Raw genomic sequence first — 26,690 nt, 5'->3', positions numbered from 1 at the left:
TTGTAGATCAAGTGCTTGGTTTGTGGTCAGGTTTTGCTCGTGTGCAACACATCTAGCTTCAGCGAGGGGTTTCAAAAGCATGCCCACAAATGAGCCGTTACAGCCCACAGAGATAGACAAGAACAAGGCTTTACTGTCATCTTGCCTCAAAGCACCATTTGTCGTGTGTAGTGGCAGCATTCTGAGCAGTGGATCATAACTGGCCCAGAGCACTCGTGGCCCCCTAATGGAGTAACCCTGAATAACTGCATAACAGCAATAACCCCAATAATCCCATCCCGCATCTGATCATGTGTAAGGCATTATTAATCCCTATTAATCCACAACCACGTCCTCACGTAAGAGTCAAACGAGTGGGATCCCGTCACCACTCGCCTACTCTCCTCTCTCCTCATCTTACCTCCTTTCATCTCACCCCCATCCCAGTCCCCTCACTCACATACACTCACTCACTCACTCACTCACTCACTCACACTCAAACCCCTAACCCCTCTCTCCTTTCACACACACACACACACACAGTCCGACACAGACATATCTGGACACTTCCACCCCGACCATGTTGTAGCGTCCATCGGTAACATTCTGCCTTGTTCCCTCCCCCTCCTCCTCCTCCTCCTCCCATCCCTCCGCATCCCCATACCAATCCTCCCCTCCAGGACAGAAAGTTCTTCAAGGGCTTCTTTACAAAAGTAAGTTTTGTGTGTGTGTGTGTGTCAGAGTGAGGGTGAAAGTGTGTTTGTAAGTGTGTGTGTTTCTTTCCTTTTCATAATACTTCACCCTTGAGTTGAGATAAGGGGGGCATGAGGATTTGTGTGGACATCGTCTTGCCCCTTCTGCACAAACTAGGGCGGTGTTATGCATGCATGCAGGCGTGTGTGCGCGTGTGTGTAGTCTGGAGGGAGGGTTTGGGGGCACAGTAGTGTGTGTGTGTGTGTGTGTGTGTGTGTGTGTTTGTGGGCTGGGAGATAGAGGTGTCATCCCTCCTTGACCAAAGGATGAAGCATGTGAAGGGCATCTGGAGGGTGACTCCTGTGTCTGTGTGTGTTTCTCTAAAATTATCAGGCTGTTGCTGTGTTGAAGTGACTTCTGGATCTTACTTTCTCTCTCTCTTTCGGGTCACAAATCACCACTCTTCACTCTTCTACAAGTTTACACTGTCTCACCTAATGTTTGACCTCAGTTTTTTTCCACTTGTTTTCAGGTGTGTGTAGATGTGAGTTTATGTTTCTTTTGAGTGACTGTAGGTTTCAGTTTCCATGGTTTCGGGAAGAGTGTGTGTGTGTGTGTGTGTGTGTGTGTGTGTGTGTGTGTGTGTGTGTGTGTGTGTGTGTGTGTGTGTGTGTGATTTCAGCTGACTGAGGGGATGTGTTTCTCCTGTGGATTCTGTGTGGATCCTCTACTCCTCTCTGACAAGACTGCTTATGTTTGTTCCCGACAGGCCGGGAAGAAACCAGTAAGGGCGGTGCTCTGGGTGTCAGCGGATGGTTTACGGGTGGTAGATGATAAGACAAAGGTATGTGCATCTATCCTGACTGGTCTAGGGACAGATGAGATGGTTAGATTAGAATGTTTTACTGATTCAAACCAGGTGAGTATTAACTGATCCAGTAACTATGCAAGTGGAGAGAAACCAGAGTTTCCCTTTTTTGGGAATGTGCACCATCTAGTGGTGGACAAGTGTATAACGTAGGACTAGGCCTATGGTTAGAGGCCAGTTGTGTATTTGTGCTAGTGTGTTTGTGTGCTAGTGCACACTTAAAACTGTCTGTAAAATTGATTGTAATATAGGCCTTTTGCCATTGTACGGTCCTTTGATCCTAATGCAATGCCACCTCTGCAGGACCTGATTCTGGACCAGACAATAGAGAAGGTGTCGTTCTGTGCACCAGACCGGAACTTTGAGCGGGCGTTCTCCTACATCTGCCGAGACGGCACCACGAGGCGCTGGATCTGCCACTGCTTCATGGCCATCAAGGACTCGGTGAGCTGATCTGGCATACTGCCACTCCTGTCCTGTCTCACTGTGTGGGCGAGCTTGAAGGCCACAGCTCTGAACTGCCCCGGTGTCCTCTACCAGGCCCTCTGTGTGGTCAGCTGCGTCCCTGACCCCTGACCCTCCCTCACACACTACTGATGATCTATGGTCCCCTCTGATGCCCATTTCCTCAAGGCTGGTTCCCTGGGCTCACTTCCCCCCTGGTCTTCCCCTTGAGCGTGCTGGGTGCTGGGTGCTGTGTGTGTGTGTGTGTGTTGTGCCTGTGGCAGCTCTGAGTCATCAGATGCTCCTTGGCTGCTGCTTCACTCTCTTGTCACCTTGTGCCAGATCTGAGCCAGCCAGCTATTTCAGTATATTTTTGTCTGCTGATATATTCATTGTGTGTGTGTGTGTGTGTGTGTGGAACAGGGAGAACGTCTGAGTCACGCTGTGGGCTGTGCGTTTGCTGCGTGCCTGGAACGCAAGCAGAAGCGAGAAAAAGAGTGTGGCGTCACTGCAACATTCGACGCCAATCGCACTACGTTCACGCGAGAAGGCTCTTTCCGTGTAACCACGGCAACTGAGGCAGCTGAACGGGAGGAGGTCATGAGACAGCTACAGGATGCGAAAAAAGGTTTGTGTGCATCTTGACTGTGTGAGCGTGTGGGTGGGCAGCTGCCAGCCTTCTGAAGAACACTTTCACAGCTTAAGCACTGCTCTGGTAATGCACTTACTGACCCTACTGACTGATGCATTGTTTTTAGAACTATGTGTATAGTATAGTATAGTATAGTATAGTATAGTATAATAATACATAATTTTGATTGTATGAGGACATTTGAATGAGAACTGTGATGCAGTTGAAGTGGAGATTTTTAATATGTCTCCAATCCACCCTTTAACACAGCGGAGGTGGACATCAAAGTTTCCACGACGACGGCGGCGGCACCCTCAATCAATCAAGGTGTGGTGGGCCCCTCTTCCCCCTCCTCCGCCTCCTCCTCCCCACCGCTGCCCGGCGGGCCGCTGGGCTCCCAGGACACTAACCCCCACGCCATCCCTCGCCGCCACGCCCCAGTGGAGGCGCTGGCTCGCCAGGGCTCCTTCCGCGGCTTCCCTGTCCTGAGCACCAAGACCTCGCCCTTCAAGCGGCAGCTCTCGCTGCGGATGAACGAGCTGCCCTCCACCGTGCAGCGCAAGTCCGACTTCCCCATGAAGAACACCGGTAAGTGACCGCAGCAGCGAGACCTCCTCCGGTCAGCCGCTTCACCGGTCCAGCTCCGTCCCCTGGTTCTCTGAAAGGAAGTTTCAGAGATGTAGATGTTCCTCTATCTATTGCTCTCCTCACGACGAGTGTTCTCCAGTCTTAATGTCTATCTGGTTGTGAGTAGTTGTTGACAACATCTCAGTCTCTGTCTCCCTGTGTGTGTGTCTGTGTGTGTCTGTGTGTGCGTGTGTGCGTGTGTGCGTGTGCGCGTGTGCGTGTGTGTGTGTGTGTGTGTGTGTGTGTGTGTGTGTGTGTGTCTTCTCTGTCCCTGTCCCCTGTGCTGTAGTTCCTGAGGTGGAGGGCGAGGGCGACAGCATCAGCTCCTTGTGCACTCAGATCACCTCCGCCTTCAGCGGCCCCGCCGAGGACCCCTTCAGCTCCGCCCCCATGCCCAAACCAGCCTCGTCGCCCCAGTCTCCCGCTGCCCCAGGTAACCGCCCAGCCCAGAGGCCTGCATGTGTGTGTTTGTGCATATGTGTGTGTGAGTGTGTGAAAACGTGGAAGCCACATCTCTCCGTGGCACTTGTAGTCGCACTAAGCTGCTATGTAAAATTCTCTTTTTGCGCATTGTTACTTTTTTTTCCTTTAAGCCATGTTAGCACTAATTTAGAACTTTATTCTCTTTCGATCGCTCATTCTATGCACTTGCCCCTTTGTTATGTGCCCTATACTTTTCACTTTATCAATGCATTTTGTGTTTCTCGCTCTCCCTTTGTGCTCTCACTCTCTCCACCCCTCCCTCCCACCCCCATCCCTCCCCTTGTCCATGTTGATTGGCTGTTAGTGAATGGCTCAGCTCCTGCCTTCCCCCCTCCCCCTGTTCCTGCCCCAGTCCCTGCCCCTGCCCCTGCTCCTGTTGTAACCGTTAATGCCCCAGCGCTGCCTCCTCCTCCGCTGCCTGCACGTGAAACTAACCCCTGGGCCAAAGCACCTGTGGCCCCCACGGGTCCAGCTCTTGCAGGTAAGATCTGCTCCACAGCCCACCAGAGCCACCAGCTGAGCACTTGTAGCCGTCCTCACCAGACGCAGGCACTGCTCATGTTTGGCTATTTTGTCCTGATTTATAGTTATTGGTGGGTTTTGTATATAGAGGGAGAGCAGATAGCTAAGAAACGTTCAGAAAAAGTCCTGTTGGCAAATTTGAGGAAAAGTCGGTAAAGGGGCTATTTCACACAATTTGAGGGTGCTGAATTCAAATATTTTGTTTAACAAGCTCAATTTTGAGTTTTAAGCTTGCTAATTAGCATAATTCACATACTTTTTGGTTTTGCCATCAGATATCATAGGAATTACAAAAAATAAGGCATTAATATACTCTTTATGTATCAGATATGTTGTAGGACAAGACAGGAATTACCCCTATGACTCAAGTAGCAAATGAAAATAAGCTAAAATTAAAATATAAATTGAAATAATAACTAAAATTCAGTATGACGTTTAGAAGCAAAATAGATTCCTTGATAATAAATTGATAGTAGGTGACTGCTCATTTTTCTGTAGAAAGTACTTTGTCCCTAATTATTATGAACAGTTGTCAGTCTTTACAGAGGATTTACACTGTATTTTTCTTTTACTGTAAAGGCGACTGTGCTTGCCTAGTTAAAACATCTCACTGGTGCTCTTTCCTATCATTCAAATTCCAGCCATGCAAAAAAATGGTAGTGTGCCTGTTTGAGGGTTGCTGAACAGTGCTATGGAGATTGCATTATTGCAAAATTTAGACAAGATATCCTTTATAGTGCAACAAAAAGAAACATTCTCCAGTGCATCATTACTGCATATGATGCTGAAAGAGAAGTGGACCTAGGACAAATCCTAAGCTATAAACTGATTAATGTCCCTGTACTGTAGCTATTGCAGATAGCGATGGTTATTTGTGAAGTGGAAATAAGTCTATCCTCACTCAAGTGCTGTCTAGCAATGTGGAATGTCCAGTAGTGATCACTGCAAAAACTTCTCATTCAACACTGGTAATAGATGCTCAAGATCTAGTTATGTCTTTAGGACACCCATCTGACTGCAGCACATTTAAGAAGTATGCAGGAAAGTTTGTAAGAAACTTTTGTATTGTTATTTGGTATTTGTTATGTGGTAGCAAATGATGTTGACTATCAAAGAAATAGACCTAATGTAGGAATGCACACAGATATTGCAACAGATACGCTCAGGCCAATCCAAACTTTTCTCATCTGTGGAACTTTCCTCGTTGGTGGAACACACTGCCAGTTCCTACAAGGGCAGGATCATCCCTCTCCATTTTCAAAAAACTCCTGAAGACCCAGCTCTTTAGAGAACATCTCCTCTCATAGCACCACTTACAACAAGTCTTGCTGATGCTAGCACTTACCACCTGTCTTGAACTGACACTTAACTGTTTAAAAACAGCACTCACTGATGCACTTATTCTTACTGTACTCTACCGTTTTTAAATTGTCCTAAAATTGTTAAGAGAATTGCTTTAAAACTTAACTGTGACCATGTTGTTAGTCACTTTGGTTAAAAATGTGTCAGCCAAATGTAATGTAATAAAGGAGTAGGCCTATCTGATTAAGACCCAAAGAGTGGTTGAAACGTACTTATTAAATTACACTGGGAGCAAAGAAGACTATCTTCACTTTTTTCCCTTAGCAACCGTCAAAGAAATCCCGTAAACACAGGAAGGCCTAGGGTAGCCTACATCAGATGGCCTAAAGATTAGGCTCTTCTGCATAGCATTAAGTGATTTACATGCAGTAATTTGAGCACTGACCTTGATCTAGCCTACTTTGGCTATTTAAAGGTAATTTATTGCCAAAACATCACACAATATAATGAGCTTTAACAAACAATAAAGGACTTAATCACACACAATTATGTAGGAAGTTTAGAAGTTTAAAACCCAGAATTGACCAAAAGTGCATCAAATTCAACACAAATTACTTAATACACTTGGAGGAGGCCTGCATCCTTTCTTTTCCAGATATTTTAGGATTTGGATATATCGTTTCAGTATCGAGTATCAACATATTTATGGCAGGTATTGTATCTAAGTCATAATTTTGGTATCGTGATAATACCATGCCAGAGCCACTATGTTTTCTAGAGTGATGTTGCTCAATGGCATATTAGAAGAGCACATTATCAAGCTCTAGTATGGAGGCAAGCACACATGCCAAATCCAGTGTTACTAGAAGTAAAATGTTTTTTACTTGTCGGTTGTTGCTGACGGTAGATGCAGTTCTGCATTAGGCTTATTCCCGCTATCTATGTTCATATGTACTGTAGGATACATTCTGAGTTGAAGGTTATCTGTGCAATTTGTTATTGTGATGAAATGCATGAAACACCACGAGTGACTCACTATGTTAGCAATAAAAATATGGTTGTGTTTTGATTAGAATTTCCAAGTTTATTACATGTTAACTGTAATCATGTTCCCATTAAATATGTTAATAAACTATAGTATGGCTTCTTTAATGCTCAAACATGTATTTAGAGAACACTTTTATTTGGTTTTAGTGATTTACTTTTAAAATCAACCCAATTTAGGGAAAAATAAGCAAAAATAATCGCTATTTTATGTTAAAATGCTGATTATGTGGCTTAGAACTCAGAATTGAGCTTGGTAAACAAAATATTCTGAATCAGCATCCTCAAATTAGGTAAGAATGAATGGTGGTTTACCGACTTTTCCTCAAATTTGCCATCAGAAGTTCTCTTCTGTGAAGCTGCTCTCCCTCTAATAGGTAATGTGTTGAAATCTGACATTCGTAAACCTACAATAACAATAAAACAACAATGTGAAGGTGCGTTGAAACCATAACCTGAAGTAGTAGTGACCATAGCCTTATGTAGCCTTCATTCTTCTTCCAGATCTGCTGTGATTTATGTGACATTAGTGCTGTAGACTATGCTCCTGACCATTCCTCTTTTCAGATATACACAATAGAGGTGTTCAATTCCTTGTGCTGTAGGTAGGGCATTTCCCAAAGCAGTCAATCGACAGCCAAACAGATTTCACTTTCCATAACACGACTAGACATACGTGAACACGGCTTTCACATACACATCTATAGTGCCAATATGGATATACTACAGTGTTCCGGGTTGCAGTTGAAGACCAAAGTGACATTTACAATGCAGATACATGACCGTGAAGCAAGCGAAATGAAGTTGTGTGTTCCGTTCATGTTCAGTTGGGGGCAGTTGATGGGGATGTAGAACAGCGAGTTGGGCGGAGCGAGCGAAAATAAAACATTATGCAAATGAGGAGTGAATTTTACGAGTGGCTGCCAATCAGATTGTTTCTTGTCACCAGGACTGTGGTGGTGTTTCATCAGTTAATTTGATTAAAAATTATAGCTTGGAGGGCATTGTAATGGGTTGCTGTTGTTGCTGGTACGTTAAACATTTAATCAGGGGCTTACTTTGATTTGAGTGCCAGTTCTGATATAAAGACAAGTTGCCAACTGGCTGGCTCATTAGCTATCTAGTTCACTAGTTCTGTCTGTCACACTATATCCACACATCACAACATGCCCACAGAGAACGAAGAAATAACTTCGCTTCGCTTGCTGTACCATCAGGGTCTCCATACTCAAATGGACAAATTTCAATTCTATCTATTTGAATCAGTCCAAATACTAAAGAAGAAACAGGAGTTAATTTTTAGGTGCACTTTGACAAGTTTTGTGGGGGGGGGGCCTGTTAACATCACTCACTTGAAATTTGAAGATATTTTTCCTGAGCTGCGTCTCCCATGATGGCGACTTTGTCGTGTTTGTAACTGTGTGCTGTTTGCCCTGTAGGAGGAGACTGGAGCAGCCCTGCTGCCGGTGTGGCCTCCCTGCCCATCAGCACTCTGACGCCTCCCGCCGCCTCGCACAGACGCACCCCCTCCGAGGCCGACCGCTGGCTGGAGGAAGTGACCCGGTCTGTGCGCGCCCCGCAGTCCTCCACGCCCCCCGCCCAGCCGTTCCCCGCAGCAGCGCCTGTGCCTGCCCCCATGGTGCCCGCTGCTGCCCCCCCCATGGCCTTCATGCCCCCCATGCCCCCTCCAGCGGTGCCCATCCTGCCGCCGCGCCAGCCTGCCTTCCACCCCCAGCCCTCGGCGCCTGCCTACCCGATGGCTAATGGTCTGCCCTACGGTCAACCCAGCGTGCCTGTGGTGGGCATCACTCCCTCCCAGATGGTGGCCAACGTCTTCGGCTCCCCTGCCCAGCCACAGCAGCTGCCTGCCCCAGGGCCTTTCTTGCCCCCCGTCCCCCAGCAGTTTGACCCCCACAGCGCCTTCGGCAAGCCCCCGATGCCCCCAGTGCCCATCAATGCCCAGGCCAGCGTCAGCATCAGCCTTCAGCCGCCCAACGGCAACGCCGCCTTCAACGGCACTGATGGCTGGGCCGGCCCCGCCGCCGCCTCCTCCGTGGGCTCGCCGGCGCCCCCGCAGCCCCCACAAGCCGACGCCTTCGAGGCCCAGTGGGCGGCGCTAGAGAGCCGCACGCACCAACGCACCACGCCCTCCCCCACCAACCCCTTCTCCAGCGAGCTGCACAAGACCTTTGAGATCCAGCTCTGAGAGGGGATCAGGCGGGCGTGCCACGCCGGGGGGTCCAGGGGGCCACGGGAGCAGGGAGGTGGCGATGACGAGGATGTTCAGACAGACAAACAGACGGACAGACGGTAATGGCGGCACGAGGCGGGCAGTGTGAGGACTAGAGAGAGAGCTCCTGTCCATCCTCCATGGTCTTTTGATGCTCCCTCGTCTCGTCTGCCATCCTGTCCCTCAGTACCATTGCCTCATTTCTCTCCATTAGCCCCACAGCTCTGTCCATCTCTCTCTCTCTCTCTCTCTCTCTCTCTCTCTCTCTCTCTCTCTTTCTCTCTCTCTCTCTCTCTCTCTCTTTCTCTTTCTCTCTTAACACTGACTGTGGAGGACTTGAGCAGATGCAGAATGCTAAGTGGTGGGCAGTCTGCTCTGCAGCTGTGGACAGCAAGTCTGACCGAAGGACTCGGTCTGTCATTGGAAGACAAGGACACCATTCAGACAAGCGCCCTTTCAAACACATTACTGAGCAAGGGATGGGGGGTGTAAAGCAACGAGCGTGGCGTCCCGACGTCTCCACTTCCCTGTGCATGTGTCGCCCCCTGGAGGCTGGGAGCTAGAACGACTCCATCCCATCTGAAGGACTGTAGCACTGAGAGGAACTGAGCTTCCAGATTTTGAGGAGTTTTCATAAAACTCGATGATCAGAAGAATACATGAGAAGAATGCCAAAATCTTTATTTTTATGCATTTTAGTATATTTTAAATAGCTTTGGAATCTAACAGAAAGAGTTGTAAGTAATCTTGCCAATGGTGCAGGGCTAGATACAATGAAAATGATCCTGTGTGTGTATACAGATAAAGAACATATATTATATATATTAGAAATATATATATATACTTGGATAGAACTATATTGACACACACACTCTCAGCTCATGTCATTGTTGATTTCTGTTGTGTAAAAGACTGAGTGAAGGGATGGCTGTTTTTAGGTGACGTTTTATTATTTTTGGTCTTACTGTTGTCGCTGAGGTTCCGTGATTTGGATGCACCTCTTACTGTAAATAGTGAAATCATTGCAACTACAATCAATGTGGACCCAGCTGTGGGAGGGGGTGGGGAGACCCTGGGTCACCTCAGCACTGGAGCCCTGCATTAGCCGGCCACCCAGGTCACCCCATCTACCATCCCTCATCTCTCTCTCTCCTCTCTCTCTCTCTCTCTCTCTCTCTCTCTCTCTCTCTCTCTCTCTCCCCTCTCTCTCTATCTCTGTCTTTTAACCCCACACTCTCCATCTGTCTCTATCTGTGTCTGTGTGTTTCTTCTGTCCTGTTTTCTCTCTTATTTGTGATTTTATTTCCTTTTTTAAGGTATAGTACTCGTCAGTACTTAAGTTTTACCTCCTGTATTTCTCACGTGGTGAATTAAAAACTTGTCTTTTCTTTTTATATGGTTTTTAACACTATTGACAGTTTTCATCTCTTTTGCTTACATTTTAATTATCTTTATTTTTCATTTTTATTTGCACAAAAGCACTAAGATGATTGGTTAGTCAGCCACACACTGGCAAAGCAGCAACAGGTTTGGCATCAATTGGCCCTGATGTTAGTCGGGAGGAATGTCATGCAAGTTGGCATGGTTGTTGGCCAAAGGGTCAAGCTGTTTGCAGTGGAGATGTAGAGACTGTTGTCTGTCCGTTTCGGCTCATGTTCCTATCTCTGATTTTGTTTTTATCAAACCTGTGAATAAGATATGTTTTTTTTTTCCATGATTTTTTTTTATTTTGTTATTTTATTTCACTTCTCTACAGAACAGTTGAATCTAAAAAGATTGAATAAAATGATGGTGATAGAAGAGAAATTGTGTCTGTGTAGTCTGTGGTGTGTGTGTGTGTGTGTGTGAGAGAGAGTGAGTGAGTGGCAAGGCAATTGTAAGGCAAGGATTGTTTTTTGTCTCATGGTTTGAACACGTCAAGTGGTTGGGGGATTTATTAATAATTTTTAATAATTTCACATTCAGCATTTTTGCTGGTAACGTTAAACAAAGAATTACAACTTTTAACCCGGATGTATTTTCATATTAAATGCAGTCCTAGAAATCGCCGCGGCAGACAGATGGTAAAAATATATATTATTATTATCACATTAAGAATAATTAAGCGTTATGAATTAAGTTCGTAAGACATTTAAAAACAGTATAACATGGATGACTTGATAAAATATTTTTCATGTTTCCAGACACGGCTATTATGCCGCGAGTCTTTTATTTTGACGCGTCAGTAGTAAAAGGTTTTCAACCGGAAAGGCTTCCTACAAAATTTTATATGTGAAGATGCATGTGTCTGCAGGTAAAACACCAAACGGTAGACCACGGCTCTCAGAGGTAGGTGTTTGCTGTTAATGGGCTTGAGTAATTGCTCCTGATATTGATTTGATTTGATTACATTATCAAAGAGCTGCGGTCTGAAAATATCAGAATCAACATTATTGCGCAACGCAGTGGTGGGAAGAAGTTGTGCTGCAGTGTTTAGCTTTAGTAGTGCTGCATGAAACGTCTATGTCAACGTAGCTAGCCAGTTTGGTTGATGTTTAATCTTAACAGGTTACTTTCGCTCTGTAAACGGCAGCATAAATGTACTTGTGCATGTTTCTGCACAGTCGACGCGTTCCAGTCCACTCAATAGACGGATTTATGCTTGCGCACCATAGCCGGTCAGTCGGCTATACCGTTGGGTTAACAAAGTTATGCATGCTAGTTAGCTCCCTGGGCTAACTTGAAAACATTGTAGCTTTTGAAGCGTACAATTCACGTTACACTTAACTAACGTTACTGTTTCAGCGTCAGAAAAGTTACAATAGTGCGGATAAACTTATCTTGAGTACCAGGCATAACGAAGTGAGTGCGCAAAGCGCTCTATGAGTCGAATGTAAACAATGGCAGTTACATAATGTCTGTAATTTAGTTGGTTAATCTTTTAATCTAAAGAAGACGACGTATTTTCCATGTTGGTGCCCTACTGAGGTCTGACGTTAAACAGAAGCCTACTTCATGTGTTCGGTGATGTTCTCTTGCAGATGTGTGCTAAATGAAGTCAAGAGAAGACGTGCTGGTCCACGGGATAAGTGCTAACATGTCTCTTATCTTTTCGAGCTTTTCATGACCCGTATCAGGGGAAAGCCATCTGAAAGGGACATCAGTTCTCTCACGTACACTCTGTCCTGCTGAGTGAAGACGTTTCATAAGACTGTGAAGCGTATTCCTCTGGGTTTCATATTTGACGAGAAGCCCCTTTGTTAACCCCGAAAGGTCCTTTCGTCCACGGGAAAATGTCCCGACAGAACTCCCTTATGGCCGCTATGGCCACTGTGCTTGGAGCAACACTAGGAGGCCTGGTCCTGTGGCGGAGCTTCCTCACACAGAGAAAGAGGCTGACACAGGGCCCATCTTCATCTGCTGCTTTGGAAACGCAACCACTACAAGAGAAGAAGCTTCAGCAGCAGCAGCAGCAACCACAGAAACAAAAGCAGCCGCAAGAATCTCCCCAGTGTCCCACAGTGGAACCGGATTCGACCCAGGTGGTGCCTCAGGCTCCGCAGCTTCCCTCACCTCCTCCGCCCTCACCTCCGCCTGCATCGCTTGCCTCTCCGAAATCTCTTCTGGACGTGACGCCAGCGGTGGTGAGCTCTGCTGAGGAGTGGGAGACCCTGTGGCCCTCGCTGCAGCAAGACCTGCTGGTCTACCCCGTCCTGGGGCTGGACTGTGAATGGGTAAAGGGCATGCGTGTAAGAGCTCTCTTGCATGTGTTCAGTTTTCTCCCTCCCCTGGGCTCTGGCCGCCAACGTCCTCAAGATGTCCTCCTCTTCTCTTCCTTAGGTGTCGGTGAAGGGCAAGCCCTCTACCGTCTCGTTGCTGCAGATGGCCACCTACACGGGCCAGTGCGCTCTGGTGCGGCTGCAGCTCTTTCGGGATGCCCTCCTGCCTTCAACACTGGTGGAAGTCCTGAGTGACCTGCATGTGCTGAAGGTCGGAGTGGGCTGCTTCGAAGATGGCAAGCGCCTGGCCCATGACCATGGCTTGGTGCTGCGCTGCACTGTGGACTTGCGTTTCTTGGCTCAGAGACAGAGGTAATCTACCCTGACCTAATATACCTAACAAATAATTTCTTATTGCATTGAAATGAGATTTAATTTAGTGTACAACAACAAAACCCACTTACCATCGTGCTGCTATTGCAATGCTGTAACTTCCTGCCTATTAACCAAGGTGTATACATTGATTTTACAAAATTTCTTCAGCTTTGACGTTAAATAGGGGGCGGTTGTATGTGGGAATGCATGCCTTTTCTTTATTCTTCTTTCTGATTAAAACACAATCTGATTCTGATTTATTGGGCTATTCAGCACTGCGCTTAATACACAAAGTCCTTGTATCCTTGTATTTTTTGCATACTCCACTGTCATGTGGTTTATACGTGGCGTGGCTAATACACAGGCAGTTATTGTAATCATGACCTATTTCGCTTGTGCATGGAACATTGATGAGTGTGTGTGTGAATCAAGTTTTTGGCTGTTTTCGTTGATTGGGTGACTGTTTCACTCAAGCAGGCATGTAGCACTAACGAATGGCCTGAGCCTCAAGTCACTAGCCTCAGACCTGCTCGACATCACCCTGGACAAATCCCTGGACCTGCGTTGTAGTGACTGGGAAGCGGACCAGCTGAGTCCAGAGCAGGTAGTCTTTGATTTAAAAAAACAAAAGACAACTCTGGTGTGCATGACGAATTGACAAACTCTCTGGATGACTTTGTCAAAAACTGTATTTGAAAGGCGGTGCTGTTTTTTTATTTGTATTTTTTTTATTTATTATTTTTTATTTTTTATTTTTATTTTAATTATATTTCATTTTAATGATAATTTTTATTAATAATTTAATGTGACCCTTCTGCACAGGTGAAATATGCAGCGCGTGATGCCCAGGTATCAGCGGCCCTCTTCTTCCACCTGCTCAGCTCTCCCACCGGCCCCACTAAGAGCTCCGCAGACCCGAGCCCAGCCCCTTCAGAGGGAGGGAGTGCCTACTCCTGGCTGGCTGCCAGATGCCAGGGGCTGCTGGATGTGCCCTTCCGGGGCCGCCACACGCCGGGGAGCCTGGACGGGGAGCGCAGGAGAACCAGCAGCAGCAAGAAGCTATCTGTGGACAGCCCCGATTCTGGGGACCAGCGTGTGCCGGACCCTCGCAAGAATAAGAGGAAACCACTGGGGGTCGGATATTCCGCTAGGTGAGAAGGGGCTTTCACACTTGCGGTGTTGTTAATTGACCACTCTGCTTGTAATTTTTAAAAAAAGTGTGTCCGATTTTTGATCAGTCCCCATGTTGTCTAGCAGTTATGCTGCAAACTGAATGGTTTGAATCTCATTGCAGGAAGTCCCCTCTGTATGACAACTGTTTTCTTCATGCCCCTGATGGTCAGCCTCTGTGCACATGTGACAAGAAGAAGGCCAAATGGTACCTGGACAAAGGCATTGGAGGTACAGTATGGAGAACTGTCTTTACAAACTGAGATGCTTCAGTGAGTGCCTTTGGTACAAGAGACGTTTGTAGGATATTGATTAGGGCTGAATGATTGATTGAAATTGCATTTTGACCTAATGCAATTAACAAGTTCTGAACGCTGCAATTAAATTGACTGATTATTTGGGAGTGTTTAGCTACTTCCTGAGGCAACATGAAGTAGTGAAGTAGATGAAGTAGGAGTCATTTTTAAATGTATTAATGTACTGAATATTAAACTGAAACTTGACAAATTGCAGTATCTGTAAGAATAATCGCTATCAGATATTTTTTCCCAAATCATTCATCCCTAATATTAATACGGTACTCAATATTACTCAACATTATGAAGTTTGGGAGTTTGTAATGTAGGAATGACTGTCTTTAACATAAAAGAACCACATTATGACATACCCAAGTTATTACAGTAGAGTAATTTTGGCTGTTAAGTGGAATTGCCCAGCCCTAGTGGTAAGTCATTGTGCTGTGTTGAGAGTGGATCTAATATGCATGTGTGATTGTGATTGGTTGTGGTTGCTTTAGAGCTGCAGAGTGAGGACCCCTTCATCGTGCGTCTGCTGTTTGAGCCGTCTGGACGTCCAGAGACTCAGCAAGACTATTACCTCACAGCCAAACAGAACCTCTGTGTTGTGTGTGGCAAAGCAGACTCTTACATCAGGTGGGTTTATGACCAAATACCCCCCCCCCCCCCCATAAGCAGTCTGGAGAAGAGCAACATGCTCAAAATGTTACGCACGTTAAATAATTAATATGAGCTGTTTTGGTGTGCAATTTTCATATTTTTTCTCTCCAATGCCAAATACAACTACCCTGACAGACACACACTCACACAAATGCCAAGGTCAACTCAGTGAATTGATCAGTGTTTGATTAATGTGTAAGCTCAGTCACAGCTGATGCAGTAAAGAGTTCAGTCAATGGTTTCTGCTCCTAGCTACCTTCCTAATGGTCTGTTGTCATTTTGCTCTATCTTACTGTAACTCTCCTGCTCCTGCAGGAAGAACATCGTTCCCCACGAGTACCGCCGCTACTTCCCGGCCGAGATGAAGGACCACAACTGCCACGACATCCTGCTGCTGTGCACGGCGTGCCACGCGGCGTCCTGCACCTACGACGGTCAGCTCAAGCAGCAGCTGGCGCAGGACCACGGCGCGCCGCAGGGCTGTGAGGAGGGCGTGCGCCTCCTGGAGGACTCTGAGCGACGGCGCGTTCGCTCGGCCGCCCGGGCCTTACTCACGGCCCGCGACGGCCTCCCCCAGGCGCGCCGCACTGAGCTGCTGCTCCTCATCGGCTCCTACATGCAGCAGGACGGCGAACAGGTTGCCGAGGTCACGCAGGACATGCTGCAGAAGGCGGCCGGACTGGAGACCAGGTGTGTATGGTGGGGTGGGGTTTGACTGAGATGGTGATAGTGGACATGGTGGTGGAATATAATAACCTTATTTAAAGCCACGTAAAATGAGAATTGCGGCGAGTTTTCACATAGATCTCTGTTTCTCGAGGTCACCGAGTATTGTCATTATGAAAAAAAAAAAAACGATCGGTTCCACCTAGCTCAAGTTGCTGCAGCCAACAGCTAGAGCTGACAGGCAGCTACATTTTGGGGGCTTGTTCATGAGCCCCCATGTTCATGCCCCCAGAATAGAATGTAGCACTCAGTGACATGGAAAAACAGATATCTATGTTAGAAATCGCTGAAATTCTCCTTTTAATATGCATTTTGAAGGTAGATTTTACAGTCCTCGTGTTCATTCTGACTGTATGCTCATATGAAGATGAATGAAAACCTGTCATTGTCATGAGCCCTACACTGTGAAGCTGTTCACATGTAGTTGTGTGGTTCAGAGCAGAATAGACCAGAAATCCAAAGTACCGCTTTAAATGACCCAGATAATGCTATTGTCCATTCTACAGTTCCATTGTAGTGATATTCAAATCGGTGTGGGTGTTTTGGAGCATGACACATAGTTATTGTTGACCAACCAATTTGTGGGTTGTGTGACCATCTGGGTGTTTGTGCCTTTGCTGTATGCAGGATCTTTAACGAGGGGTACGTGCCCCACGGGCTAAAGGTGGTCGGGGTGTACGCCAAGAGCGGCCTGCGTGGCCTGATGGAGCTGGAGCGCCTCTGGCGCCAGCACTTCCTGTCCAGCATGAGGCCCCGCTTCCTCCCACCACTGTGGTCGGTCAGCCACAACCACGACAAGTACCTGCGCAAGTACGGCGAGGACCTGGTCATCGAGCTGAGCACAGCGCCCGGCTCCCCGCAGCCCTCCTCGCCGCCCTCCACCCCACCCGAGGCCCAGTGACCACCCCCCTCCTCACGCCTGCGTGTGAGGCGTCCCTTCGTCTCGCCTGGTTTCCTCTCCCTCACACATCGGTCCGAGGCGGGAGGAATCCCACCCTCTACTGGTGCTACCTTGTGTGAGCACCGGACTTGAGGGGGAGTGAGAGATGGACTCTACAAAATCAGACACTAAAATGGGATTCCCAGGAGAGTGCGTACGGACCTCAGAAAGACTGGAAGCTGGAAGTGTTTACGGAGCACAAGTCAGAGGGCAGTAAACAGAGAAGATGTTTGGTATTGCTCATATATATATATATGATTCTTTTGAGCTATATGTGAAGAAAAATCCACCTATCATTGTAAGTCAAGTAAGTTATTTTAAAAAGCCATAAGCCTGCTCTTAAATATATTATTTAACTTAAATTATTAATTCCCTGTAGGCTTATGGCCCTAAACATTTATATACCTTAAACAAACAAAAAAAAAACCACATGAATTGCACGAGAACTGCACAACAGCTCCATAGAATCCCATCTTTTGGTTTTTCTCTGAAGCTAATGTGAAAAGGATGTGTGGAATGACCTCATCAGTTTATGTTGATTGTTTTGTATTTTGCATCGAGTCCTGACATGAGATTTTGTAGAGCTTTTTTCTGGACATGGTTTGACCTCTGAATGGATTATTATTGGTCATGAGGTTTGACCTTTTTGACCTGGCTGTCGTTTTCCCCATGCACACCCTTTCTCAAGCAAGGACACCTCCTAACACGACGTCGTGTGACTATTCCCCTTGCTTGAGCACAGAGTGCAACAAGACCTTTGAGTGGGGCCAGCATTACACTACTGCTGCAGCATTTGTACTTCCCCACTTGCCCCCTTCCCCTCATAGAATTTTGAACTTTTGGAAGTGGTGCCAACCGTGTCTGTGTGTGTGCGCGTGCGTGCGTGTGTGTGCGAGTGCGTGTGTGTGTGCGTGTGTGTGTTTGCGTGTGTGTGTTTTTGCGTGCGTGTGTGTGGGTGTGTGATTCAGTGCTGAGACTGCAGCTTCATCAGTTGGATTGGTGATGGTGTCAGGTCTGAGAGGTTTGGCTGTTCTACAGTGCTCTGCTCACCTCTCGGTTGTCTTAAGGAACCTGCAGCTTTTGCTTTTATTTACATTCATCCAGATGTAACCCCCTAAAAAGCTGTGCTGTTTCTGAAGCTGTGCTGCACATGAAACTGAAATAAATCACATTTGTATACTTGGCAAAAAGGGAATTGGTGGTTTTGGCGAGAGGGGTCTGGGTATCGGGGCCAACTTGCCACAGCACCTTGTACAGATATTTTTTAAAGGATTCCATCATATAAAACAATATACAACGTAATGTGTTTTAGTACCATATATGTAATGTCTAGTGAACTGTCTCTTATCAGTTACACATGAGCTATTCTGCCAGCATTTAAAAATGATCTCAAACATTTATTTATCAGGCTGTGAAAAACACACAGAATCTGGATTCACAATATTTATGGTCATTATATACAAAATCACAGTTTAATAAATAGTCTGTAAAAATGTGTACAAAAGGTTTTTTTTCTCTTTACATATCCTAGGTCAATAACTTCAATGACTTGGGATGTTTTTTTTGTCAGATATGACAGTTTCTTTTACAATCGGGTTCTGCTGAATTAAGGCCTCTTGATTTTGGCATTAGAACAATCTATGAGTCAATTTTGATTCAATGCACAAACCCTTGCCACCCTGTTCACAGTTGAAATACAAAAATAAATAGCAAAATAAATACTTAACACAATGTGGCTCAACATGCAGCAGAAATGCTTTCATGCTAATTTGTTAACACCATGTCACATTCGTAAGTGCTCTGCATCTGAAAGCTTCGTGGTAGAAAAGTCTATCCTTTGCAAGTTTGAAAATGAGACTGCTCGCTTCTAATAGTGAGTGTGGTATTGGATGTCCATATTTAAAAACGACCAACATTTAGTTGATACTGGTCGTTGGTTTCATTTGGATTGTTTTCCCCTACAAATTTGTTTAAATATGTTTGTTAAAAAGCATATTTTTTCCAAACCATATTTTAACTTGGCTAAATGGCATTACTTCGTATTCATTTGTAATTTGTTTTGCTTTTAAAGTTTGCTATTCTTTTAAAAGCAAATCATAAAGCTCTTTGGTCACAGTAACAGTGAAAGTATTAGTCAACTTTTTAAAAACATCATTATCCAATAGTTTACAATGTTCAGCACTGCACTTTTTGAATGGGAAGCAATACTGTTTTAAATATACCTATTAAACTGTAACTGCAGGGACCAGACATCCTAATATCTTCTCTTATCAAATAATATGTGAAGTGTTAGGAATAATTTGCCATAGAATTAACAGCCAAGTCAATATGAAGTTTCACCATTAACATGGAAGAGCCTCTCATTCACTGCACTGTATCAATGCCTTGTCATCAAAACCACTATCACAATATACAAAATCATACTTAAATCATTAATAACACACACATCCCTCAAAGGAGAAAACTATGGAAGATGCTGGAACTTTTAGATTTTTGGTTGAATGCAAGTGAATGAAAAGGAATAGCAGACGGATCTAAACCATAGCTAGCGTTGTGTAATGGGTTTCGGAGAGGACGGTTGAGCAAAACAGGCCAGAGATCCATGACTGCAGCACCATCGTCATCAGGCCTCAGGGTCTATCGCACCATTATTGCTTTTGTTTCCAAAAATCTCTTCAACTGGAATGGGGAGAGAACCTTGCCACATTCTGTGACTTGATGGTGCCAAAAGATTTGTTCTCTATTAAAGGTGTCGTTTTGGAGCAAAGTTGCGCAAAATTTGGTTCTTTGACGGCAGGATCGGACACAGGAACGGACATTTGCTGGTGGTTTCCAAACAGGAGCGTGACGTCTTTGGGGTGAAAGAAAAAGGCTGATGGGTTACCAGGACTCCAGCTTGCTGATTCGGTATACTGTCGGTGGCCACGTGTGTGACATGCTTTTGCAGGTCTCTTGAGTGTTTATCCCACCCCACCCACCCCCCACCACCACAAACATGAACACCCGCACACACACACACTCTCACACATACACATACACACACACATATATAAGAAAGCACATGGAAATGGCAACACAGGCACTCTGCAAATGCAAATTAGGCTGTCGTTCAAGACAGAGCTAGGCTTTTTCACGGTTGGCACAAATTTCTCAAAATGCACATTGCTTTTCTTACTTAACACTCAAGAAATAATAATACATAATTTACTGCAGTAACTCTTTAAAATGAAACCTATCAAACAAATTGATATCAGTCTACTTCTCCTAATACAGCTACTTGCAAATATACTGTATGAATATGATGCCTGGTATAATGCTTTGCTCTTTTTGAAAACCATAAACCAATTTTTAGCTACCATCTAAGAAACAGTAGTTTGTCTTGAAATGAAAGAAGCATTAAGGTCCATGGGACAGGCAAGTACGGCAGGGCCACCCTCATGCTGACACTCTGCCCCTCTGAGTGGCACTTGATGCAGGGCCCGAGCTCACAAAACAGTGGAAGTGCTGATTTGGAAAGTCTTACATTTCGCTTCGTACAGAACCAAGCGCCTCAGGGAAAACTCGGGAAGTGTGTGACCCTAGCTCAGTAGACTTCTCTGAGGAGCTTCTCTTCCATGTGCGGCCTGGGGGGCTTTTGCCTTCAGAGTCGGCCCTGCAGCATACTGCCGATGGGCTGTTCCAGGCCAGGTCCCTGGGGGAGCCGCGCCTGCCCCAGGCTAGACCCCTGTAGCCTCTGCAGCTCCAAGATGCTGTCAATGGCACTCTGCAGATGCTCGCTCAGGGCATTGTCCTCCTGCAGAGATGGGACGTGGAGAGGGGGAGGGGGATGGGGAGGAGCTGGACCGGGGCTCTCCAGAGGAGCCGGCGGGGACTCCAGCCGGGTCAGTTTGAGTCTGGAGCCACACGGCTCTGGGAGCGGCGGAGTGATGGTGGGACCCAGAGACTTGGGGCTGACATGCTTTTTGTGGGGGGGCTCGTCCAGCTGCGGCTCCAGTGCTGTCCGTACCAGCGAGACACTGTTGGAGTGCGGAGGCCTCGACTGGACCTCTGGGGTTGGGAGAGAGGACTGGAGTCCGTTTGACCTCTCCTGTGGCACAGCTCCAGAGAAAAGGGTCCTTGAGGGTCCTTCATGACCCTCCTCACTCGGTTTGTCGCCACCATTAACCAGCTGCCTGCTGTAGTGCCGCTTGTGTCCAGAGGGGGCAGCATTTGCGGGCTCGCAGGCGGAATTGTGGACCACCTTACGTAAGCCCGACTCGTGTTTGATGGTGAGCCGCAGTGTTCCCCGACTGCTGGACTGGTACGTCTTCAGGCCCGGCGGCCGGTCGGAGTGGAGAGCCCATGCCGGAGGGGACGAAGGACTGACCAGCGCCCCACGGGACACAGGAGTGGAGGAGGCCTTGTTATGAGGAGAGTTCTTTCTCAGGGACATAAGGAAGGATTCTGGGCCATGAGAAAAATGAAAGATTGTCTAAACAACAAAACAACATAAGCCCAACACAACACAAAAAATTCTACTTGAATGGAACAAAATTCTTTTGACTTGAAAAAAACGACTTCTAAATGAACATGTGATCTACAAATCTACTGAAAGTTAGTAGTGTGTTGAATCACCTGGATCTCTCCGTGCTTTGCGCCTCTCCTCTCCCAGTGCAAACCTCTCAGACTGCAGGAACAGCCTCTCCAACATGACCATCTCTGCGGAGGGGCTGTCTTGCTGTAAGGAAGCACAGAAACAAGGATGTACCAACTATTTCAACAGAACCTAATCCTGAATGTCAAATGACCTGCATGTTGTTTGCTAGTAGACATGGCCATGGAGGAGGAGTAAGCCCAGGGTAGGGGTGGGAGGTCCAGCTTACCTGAGCCTCTGCCAGCAGCAGCTGTCTGTATTTGTTCTGCATGTTCTTGGTGCAATTGAAGAGAAATGCTGATGCCGCTTCAAACTGTTCATCAACTGGCAAAACAAAACCCAAATGGAGTTGTATATCTTACTCAGATAATGCTGTTTAGCTTCTCTGAAATAGACCCTCAGGAATACAAAACTGACAGACTTTTTGTTAGAAGGCATGATGAACATGCATTTGATATGAAGCGTCATCAGTGAATGCACACTGTCACAGACTGTCACACTACCTTTCAATGGATCGCCAACCACTGGCACCCAATATCAACTACAGAACCTTGACCACACCCTTTCATGCTCACTGTCCATTATTCATATTTTGATACTCTAAACAGACCATCTAGTGGATCTATCCTGAGGCTAAAGCCACAACTCTGCCTTACCTGAGTTGAAGTCTTTTTGACTGGGAAACCTCCCTGCACATGTGTGGTATGGCAGTAGATGTCTCACAGCGTCCTCTAACGTCACAAATGGATGCTGTGGCTGGGGGTTCAGAACTGCTTTGTGGTCTGAACACACTTGCAGTTGAATCCTGAAGAAGAAGCACATATACACACATATCTATGACTGGCACGGTTTATGGTAGGAACATTGAAGCACATCCATAATGACAATACTGGCAAAAGTCCAAATGATGGAACACTGAATTGATATCTACCGATACTTAACTATGTTAACTGACTTCTAGTTCATACCTGTGCCTACGAATTGCCTGTGTGAGTGGCTCCTCTGTCTCAAATGATTGAAGAACAGGCATCTGGAGGGAGAGGCAAGAGGAGTCAGTTCAGCACACAAATTATATTAGTTTGTATGATTACATTTAGAAGAACTATGAATAACTGACACTGAATGTAATGTTGCAGTGGACTCAAGTGCCTTCTTTACTTTATAATTATAGAATATTATGATTTACAAACATCATCTGCTATCAGTTACTTCTCTTTGCCTCTTACCTGTGTCTTTGACTCTTGTGTTTTTGGGGTTAGAGATGCTGATGCCTGGGCACACAGGTTGTAGCCTTGAGTCCCTAAGAGCTGAAGGCGTTGGGGTCTGGGGCAGAACACTTCTCTGCTGTCTCTGCTGGACACTGGAGGGACTGCAGTTTCAACTGAAAATGAACACCACGAGCTGAAGACTATAACAGCATCGGAAGAAGGAAGTTGAGGAATATAACAGCATCAGAATAAGGAATCATTCACACCATTGGATAGTAACTCTGTAAAAGTGACATATTTGTACTATATAAATGGTGTAAAATAAAAAGGACTCAGGATTCACGGTTATTTGTTCCATTTCCAACATGACCTGGAGACGGAGACACTCACTGCTGTGTGGAATCTGGTGCTGAGCCGAGGCACTGAGCTGCGGAGCGTCCGGCTTAAGGCCTTCAGGCGCTGGATGAGAGACCAGCTGCTGCTGCATTGGAGCTTCTGTCCCACCAATGGGCAGGGGCGACAGGCTGCTGCACACTGCACTCACAACAGAGACTTGTGGGCTTATCTGGCCAGTCGCTCCACACAGAGACTCAGAGGAATGCTCGTTAAGGGCCACAGAGAACTCCGACACGCAGGTTTCCAACGAGGCCTGGACAGGCGGGGGTGAAGACAGCATGTCACTGGGGGAGGACCCACAGTGCACTGGAGCGGCCATTGCTGTCCGCTCTGGGGTCATGGTGAGAGGCTCTGCTTGTGGCGGGAGAGTGGGTGGGGGCGTCGGGGCAGGATGGGCCTCGACCATGCTGGTTTGAGGCGAGGGGTAGGTGGTGACTTGCGCAGGCAAAGAGGTAGCCAGGGGGTCAGTGCAAGGGATCAGAGGCTTAAGCGTTTGCTGAAGAGTGAGATAAATAGAAACATATTAATGGACATCTTTTTATATACTGTATAACATTCAGAATTAAAATATGCTTTTGATTTTTGATGATTTTTGATGATGAATAGCCACCTACCTGTTGCAAATGTTGAATAAAAATGTGATTAACGGGACTCTGTCTGCCCTCTTTCTCATGCTGGATCTCAGGCTGATGCATGAGAGTGCTGGTTAGTGGGGATGCAGACAGTTCAAGAGCCTGTGGAGTGTCCGGCATCGGCTGCAGTAGAGTGACCACTGGCGGAGTGCTGCTAGGCTGCATCCCCACTGCCATGGACGAGGAGTGCAGGGGCACAGGAGGAACAAGCTGTCCACTCTGCAGAACAAACAATAAATAACTGGGTTTAATAGGACATTTTATTTATTTATTTATTATTATTGTTTGTTTGTTTCTTTGTTTGATAAGGAAAATGCTCATTAATCAACCAACTAAAGTACTGTGTAGATTACCAGAGTTAGCCATATAGACTAATTTTCTGCCAGTTCTTAAAAAGGCAACCTAGCTAACACATCTACCTAGCTAAAATGACACATCTGAAAAATACCTCCTCCATTATAAAACTGACCGATGCGAGTTGGAGTAGCTCCTCTGGCGGCCTCTCCTCTGGGACTGGTCTCTCTGGCAGGAGCAGGACAGAGGCCTGGGGCAGTCTCAGTGGCTGCGCCGTCTCTCGATGGGCCGGTGGGCCGAACGGAAGCCCCTGCATCACTGAGGGGCCGTTCACTATGGAGATGGAGGTCATCTCCGGGCCCAGCATGGCCGAGCTGTTGATGAGCGTGATGTGGTTCCCCAGTGCCGGGTTGTGGACCACCGTGGGACACTGCTGGCCCTGACCCTGTGGTGCGTAAGCACCGGCCAGCTGTGCAGGCACCTGGAAAACAGCAGGGGGCGCCGACTGCAACTGCAGGGGCCCTGAGAGGAGGGTCCCCTGTCTGAGTGCAAGCTGCCCGCTGGGAGTGGTGAACACGGGGCCAAAGTTCAGCTGTCTCTGGGGGACCGTTAGGATCTGGGAGCTGTCCACCAGGGGTCCTGCTGTTGGAGGGCCGCCCTGTACAGAGGGGTGCCTCTGAGCGCTGGCCTGGGTGAGAAGCTGTTGAGTTGTACATGCTGGCTGGGCTATGGTCATGGGAGTCTGACCAGGAAGTAGGAACTGGTTCTGTCCCTGGAAGAGCCCGCGCGGCTGGATGACGAAGGAGCCGGCCTGGTTGAGCAGCTGAAGGCTGACTGGTTTGGGAAGGCTGGTGGTGGGCTGAGACTGAGGCGCTTGCTTTGGTCCTACAGGAGGAGATGTCACCAAGATGTTGGACGACGTGGTCCCGGGAACGAACGTGAGGCCGGCTTGTGCGGGCTTTTGTCCAGCAGTGGGCTTGGGGCTTATCTGCACCAGGCGAGGCTGGATGCTGACCGGGAGCTTGGGCTGAATTGGCAGAGGGCCTCTCTGGAACAGGATCCCGGGGGCTGCTACTGCTGCTGCTGCTGCTGCTGTGCTTGTGTTGGCCCTGACGGTTGGAGCCAGCATGGGGCGCCCTGTGATACTGGGGACGGTTTTCTGGATGAGCATGCTGGAGCCCTGCGCTGGACTCAGGGAGAAGTTGGTCTCGGGGGATGGCGCCGGGAACACGTGTCCAGGCAGCAGCCCCATAAACTGCGGCGCAACAGGCTTAAGAGAAGGGCATCCTGGGCCCACTGCGAGTAAGGATGGCTGGGGCGGCTCGACGACCGCCTGAGTATCCCTTGGCAAGGCAGAGGTGGCAGTCGAGATGGTAAGGGGCTTGGTGAGGTACGGAACCGGGGGCGACGGCAGCAGGGCACCAGGCTGGTAGAGGGACAGCGAGGAGTCCGTCGGCGGTGCCAGTCCCGCCTCGAGCGCAAGCGTCTGCTCGGTGATGTCAGCCTCCTGGAGGCTCTGCTGCAGGATGTCACAGGCTGCCCCGTCCTCCTCCTCGTCCTCCTCCGGCTCCTCCTCACAGCCCGGCCCCAGCAGCCCTCCCTGGGCCTCCTCTTCGAGGCCTGCATCGTCGGCTCGGGGCTCCGGGGACTCCAGAAGCGCCTCCTCCAGGAAGGACAGGTCCACGCATCCTGCGGCTGGTGCGTCCTGACAATTTGGGTCATCTGCCAAGAGTGAAACAGGGCTCTGGAAGAGAAGAGAAGAGAAGAGAAGAGAAGAGAAGAGAAGAGAAGAGGAGAGAAGAGAAGAGAAGAGAAGAGAAGAGAAGAGAAGAGAAGAGAAGAGAAGAGAAGAGAAGAGAAGAGAAGAGAAGAGAAGAGAAGAGAAGAGGAGAGGAGAGGAGAGAAGAGAAGAGAGGAGAAGAAGAGAGAAGAGAAGAGAAGAGAAGAGAAGAGAAGAGAAGAGAAGAGAAGAGAGGAGAAGAAGAGAGAAGAGAAGAGAAGAGAAGAGAAGAGAAGAGAGGAGAAGAGCAGAGAAGAGAATAGAGATGAGAAGAGAGAAGAGAAGAGAATAGAGATGAGAAGAGAGAAGAGAAGAGAAGAGAAGAGAAGAGCAGAAAAGCATGTGAGTACACAAAGACAAGCACGCACAGTAGGTGTGTGGATGAGAGTGGGAACAGAAACAAGGCAAAAGAGAAGGCTGCATGTAGGGTATCTCGCAGATCACCTTCTTAAAGAAAACCATGACTGCTGTGCTGTCCCCACCACAACAATACCGACTCCCTCGTCCCTTAATGCACAAATGTCTACAAATTGGAAAACCGCACAGGTGTTACAGGTGTAAGAGGTGGGGACGTGTTGCCATGGAGAGCAGACTGACGCTGAGTTAGCGTCCTAGGAGACGGGGCCACCCACTCACCGGGGCGTCTGTGAAGAGGGGGGGCTCCCCTGAGGCAGAGCTAATGAGCAGGTCCTCATTCTCCAGCTGCTGGGACAGAAGCAGAGAGGTGGAGGTTAGGGAGAACAGGGAATTGAGGGTGCTACTGAGCTGACTTGCACACCCCCTCGTTTTGAACACATCCTAAAGCCACCTTGAGATTGATCTCACAGAACACAATCTACAGATGAACAGGTTTGTGGAAATTGTGTTGGAAACAACAAACCTCACTGGCTCCGTGGAGGAAGTCATTTAGGGCTTGGGGATCACTGTGTAAGACAAAAAAGAACAGCTTTGACACGTCAACAAAGGAAAAGTCTGAGGCCAAGAAGAAGGGAAATCTATATTTCTTCATTTCACTTACCATAACACATCAAGTAAACAAGTGCCATCTTCATCCTCCAT

At 47.3% G+C, this 26,690-nt stretch overlaps 3 protein-coding genes across 8 annotated transcripts in view; 2 read left to right on the top strand and 1 right to left on the bottom strand.

Moving 5' to 3' along the window:
- numb (NUMB endocytic adaptor protein) overlaps nt 1–10,629 on the top strand; it is a 38,988-nt gene extending 28,359 nt beyond the window's left edge. For 2 of the 5 annotated variants that reach the window (XM_076299453.1, XM_076299454.1), the window contains 8 exons: nt 660–692; nt 1,442–1,516; nt 1,844–1,984; nt 2,408–2,612; nt 2,886–3,203; nt 3,532–3,675; nt 4,030–4,206; nt 8,033–10,629. In XM_076299453.1, the coding sequence (XP_076155568.1) occupies nt 660–692; nt 1,442–1,516; nt 1,844–1,984; nt 2,408–2,612; nt 2,886–3,203; nt 3,532–3,675; nt 4,030–4,206; nt 8,033–8,799 (1,860 nt within the window). In that variant the 3' untranslated portion in view covers nt 8,800–10,629. The remainder of the gene's footprint in view (nt 1–659; nt 693–1,441; nt 1,517–1,843; nt 1,985–2,407; nt 2,613–2,885; nt 3,204–3,531; nt 3,676–4,029; nt 4,207–8,032) is intronic. The other 3 variants (XM_076299455.1, XM_076299456.1, XM_076299457.1) reach the window with 3 other exon arrangements.
- Nucleotides 10,630–11,081: 452 nt separating this feature from the next.
- exd2 (exonuclease 3'-5' domain containing 2) lies at nt 11,082–18,334 on the top strand. Of its 2 annotated transcripts, none has more exons than XM_076299452.1 (9): nt 11,082–11,151; nt 11,844–12,536; nt 12,643–12,893; nt 13,374–13,500; nt 13,719–14,047; nt 14,191–14,297; nt 14,863–14,998; nt 15,338–15,712; nt 16,376–18,334. In XM_076299452.1, exons 2-9 carry the CDS (start codon nt 12,096–12,098, stop codon nt 16,647–16,649), a joined length of 2,040 nt encoding a protein of 679 aa, XP_076155567.1. In that variant the 5' UTR covers nt 11,082–11,151; nt 11,844–12,095; the 3' UTR covers nt 16,650–18,334. The 2 variants fall into 2 exon arrangements, with proteins under 2 accessions (XP_076155567.1, XP_076155566.1); XM_076299451.1 differs by having other exon boundaries at nt 11,844–12,551.
- A 1,994-nt stretch (nt 18,335–20,328) lies between these two features.
- On the bottom strand, nt 20,329–26,690 carry LOC143139195 (BRD4-interacting chromatin-remodeling complex-associated protein). Its single transcript, XM_076299798.1, has 12 exons — nt 26,650–26,690; nt 26,512–26,554; nt 26,268–26,333; nt 24,027–25,595; nt 23,540–23,776; nt 22,920–23,421; nt 22,548–22,702; nt 22,290–22,351; nt 21,978–22,126; nt 21,551–21,645; nt 21,303–21,405; nt 20,329–21,131 (listed from the first exon to the last, which is right to left on the bottom strand). Exons 1-12 carry the CDS (start codon nt 26,688–26,690, stop codon nt 20,329–20,331), a joined length of 3,825 nt encoding a protein of 1,274 aa, XP_076155913.1.

Source organism: Alosa pseudoharengus, unplaced genomic scaffold (assembly GCF_046254945.1).
Source record: "Alosa pseudoharengus isolate Yale_2024_CS ecotype anadromous, Long Island Sound unplaced genomic scaffold, YU_APseudo_1.1 YU_APseudo_1.1_scf_22, whole genome shotgun sequence".
NCBI lineage: Eukaryota > Metazoa > Chordata > Actinopteri > Clupeiformes > Clupeidae > Alosa > Alosa pseudoharengus.
Note: the sequence above shows the minus strand (reverse complement) of the source record. Positions and strands in the feature narration are given on the sequence as shown.

Bases quoted from the DNA above. Each gene is read 5' to 3' on its own strand.
- exd2 (XM_076299451.1), top strand. From the start codon at position 12,096: ATGTCCCGACAGAACTCCCTTATGGCCGCTATGGCCACTGTGCTTGGA. The intron at 12,552-12,642 runs GTAAGAGCTCTC...TCTCTTCCTTAG, and splicing joins AATGGGTAAAGGGCATGCGT to GTGTCGGTGAAGGGCAAGCC. The intron at 14,298-14,862 runs GTACAGTATGGA...TGGTTGCTTTAG, and splicing joins CCTGGACAAAGGCATTGGAG to AGCTGCAGAGTGAGGACCCC.
- LOC143139195 (XM_076299798.1), bottom strand. From the start codon at position 26,690: ATGGAGGATGAAGATGGCACTTGTTTACTTGATGTGTTATG. The intron at 26,555-26,649 runs GTAAGTGAAATG...TGTCTTACACAG, and splicing joins TGTTTACTTGATGTGTTATG to TGATCCCCAAGCCCTAAATG. The intron at 23,422-23,539 runs GTAGGTGGCTAT...CTCACTCTTCAG, and splicing joins TTATTCAACATTTGCAACAG to CAAACGCTTAAGCCTCTGAT.